This window comes from Anneissia japonica, unplaced genomic scaffold, assembly GCF_011630105.1.
Source record: "Anneissia japonica isolate Jap-2015-1 unplaced genomic scaffold, ASM1163010v1 scaffold287957_len1322810_cov207, whole genome shotgun sequence".
Lineage (NCBI taxonomy): Eukaryota > Metazoa > Echinodermata > Crinoidea > Comatulida > Comatulidae > Anneissia > Anneissia japonica.
In genome coordinates, this window is record NW_022683022.1 from 198,304 (window position 1) to 199,894 (window position 1,591).

At 33.1% G+C, this 1,591-nt stretch overlaps 1 protein-coding gene across 1 annotated transcript in view; it reads left to right on the forward strand.

Annotated features, from left to right (window-relative positions):
* Window positions 1-1,585, forward strand: part of LOC117117914 (methyltransferase-like protein 24) — a 27,287-nt gene extending 25,702 nt beyond the window's left edge. The window contains exon 5 of the mRNA XM_033262426.1: window positions 449-1,585. Within this exon, the coding sequence (XP_033118317.1) occupies window positions 449-763 (315 nt within the window). The 3' untranslated portion in view covers window positions 764-1,585. The remainder of the gene's footprint in view (window positions 1-448) is intronic.
* The last annotated feature ends 6 nt before the right edge of the window (window positions 1,586-1,591 follow it).

Here is a 1,591-nt window from a genome sequence, read left to right on the forward strand (position 1 = left end):
GGCCTATATATATATACCATGGTTGAACAAATTCAAATAACGTCATATACACTCTATTACACAATAAGTACGGCTACAAATAAATAATAACATATAATATAAACCAAGATAGCCGTTAACACTTTTAAATTGTATATAATTTGTTTAACCATGAAACCTCTATGGTCTAATGGTTATGACGCTCGCCTTGAAAGCGAGGGGTCGAAGGTTTCAATTCCGTCGGAGAAATTTTATTGCACAATTTATTTATTTATTTATTTATTTATTTATTTATTTATTTATTTATTTATTTGTAGGACAACATTATTTGAGAGCTATGCTACACGATGTATTTATGTCCTTTATTCGAACTGTATTTAACTTTCTTTGATGATACAATTTAAAATAAAATATTCAAATATGGATAACTTTTATAAATAAATAAAATAAAAACATTTTCTTTTTACAGGTTGATATAATTCGTGCTGACCTTCAAAGTTCGGAGTGGAAATTACTCGAGAACCTTATATTAGACGGCAGTATCAACCATGTTCGACAAATTATTTTTACTGCTCATCTTCATTGGAGTGGGTTCGAAGTCCGTGGATCTGACCCGGAAGTGGTTCGTTATTGGTACAGCGTCCTCAAATCACTGGAATCTACTGGCTTTAAACTGTTTAGTTCTTTCAAGGATAACAATGGACCTAAAGTTTTATTGGGCAAAAACTTCGAGAATGCGAGCTGTTGTTTTACTCTCGGATGGGTTAAGATAAATGGCAGGTGACGAACGTTGGAGGCGGCAGATAGAGAATTAGTGATATCGCGGCTCTTCTAATTAGGTGGCGGGTTGTTGTTGTTGAGCATGTTCTTCTTTTACTCAACTTATCAAAAGTGTTTCAGTGTTGTATAGAGCTCAACTGGACGCACCTTATACTCTCATTCGGTACAAATTTTCGACCTGCTTAGTTACAAAAGTACTGTACTATCAAAAGGCAATTCCATTACTCGCTCCATGTTTATCTGAAAAAATAAAAACTTATTTTAAAAATCTATTTAATGTAGTTTTTAGAGAAACTCTAATTATTTATTGATATTTAGCGTTTAAATGACGCTTTATAAACTCCATCATTACTATTATTATTATTTGGTTGATTTGTTTTTCGAACAAACTTAAGTCCTGTCCAAACTATCAAATGCTATTTGTCAAAAAACACGTGACATGCCTAAATAAGTTCATGATGACATCACATCATGACCATATATAGGCACATCATGACCATATATAGGCACATCATGACTATATATGGGCATACATCAGTTTTTTGTCAAAGAAAATTTGATAGTGTGGACAGGGCCTAACGCTGCATAGTGAATCTGAGAGGGAAGCGTTTTCAAATAATTGTAATATTTATTTCGAATTGTTTATTCACCCAGCAAACAAAAAACACAGTTGTGTGACGGTTGCAAATGGTTTGCACATTGTATTTATTAGATGTCAAAAACTGACGCTCCAAACGTTGCAGGCCTAACGTTAACATTATTTAGTTCTGAATTACGTTTTAATTGCGTAAAGTATGGTCATAGGCTTCTAAACACGTTTTGAACAGCAAAC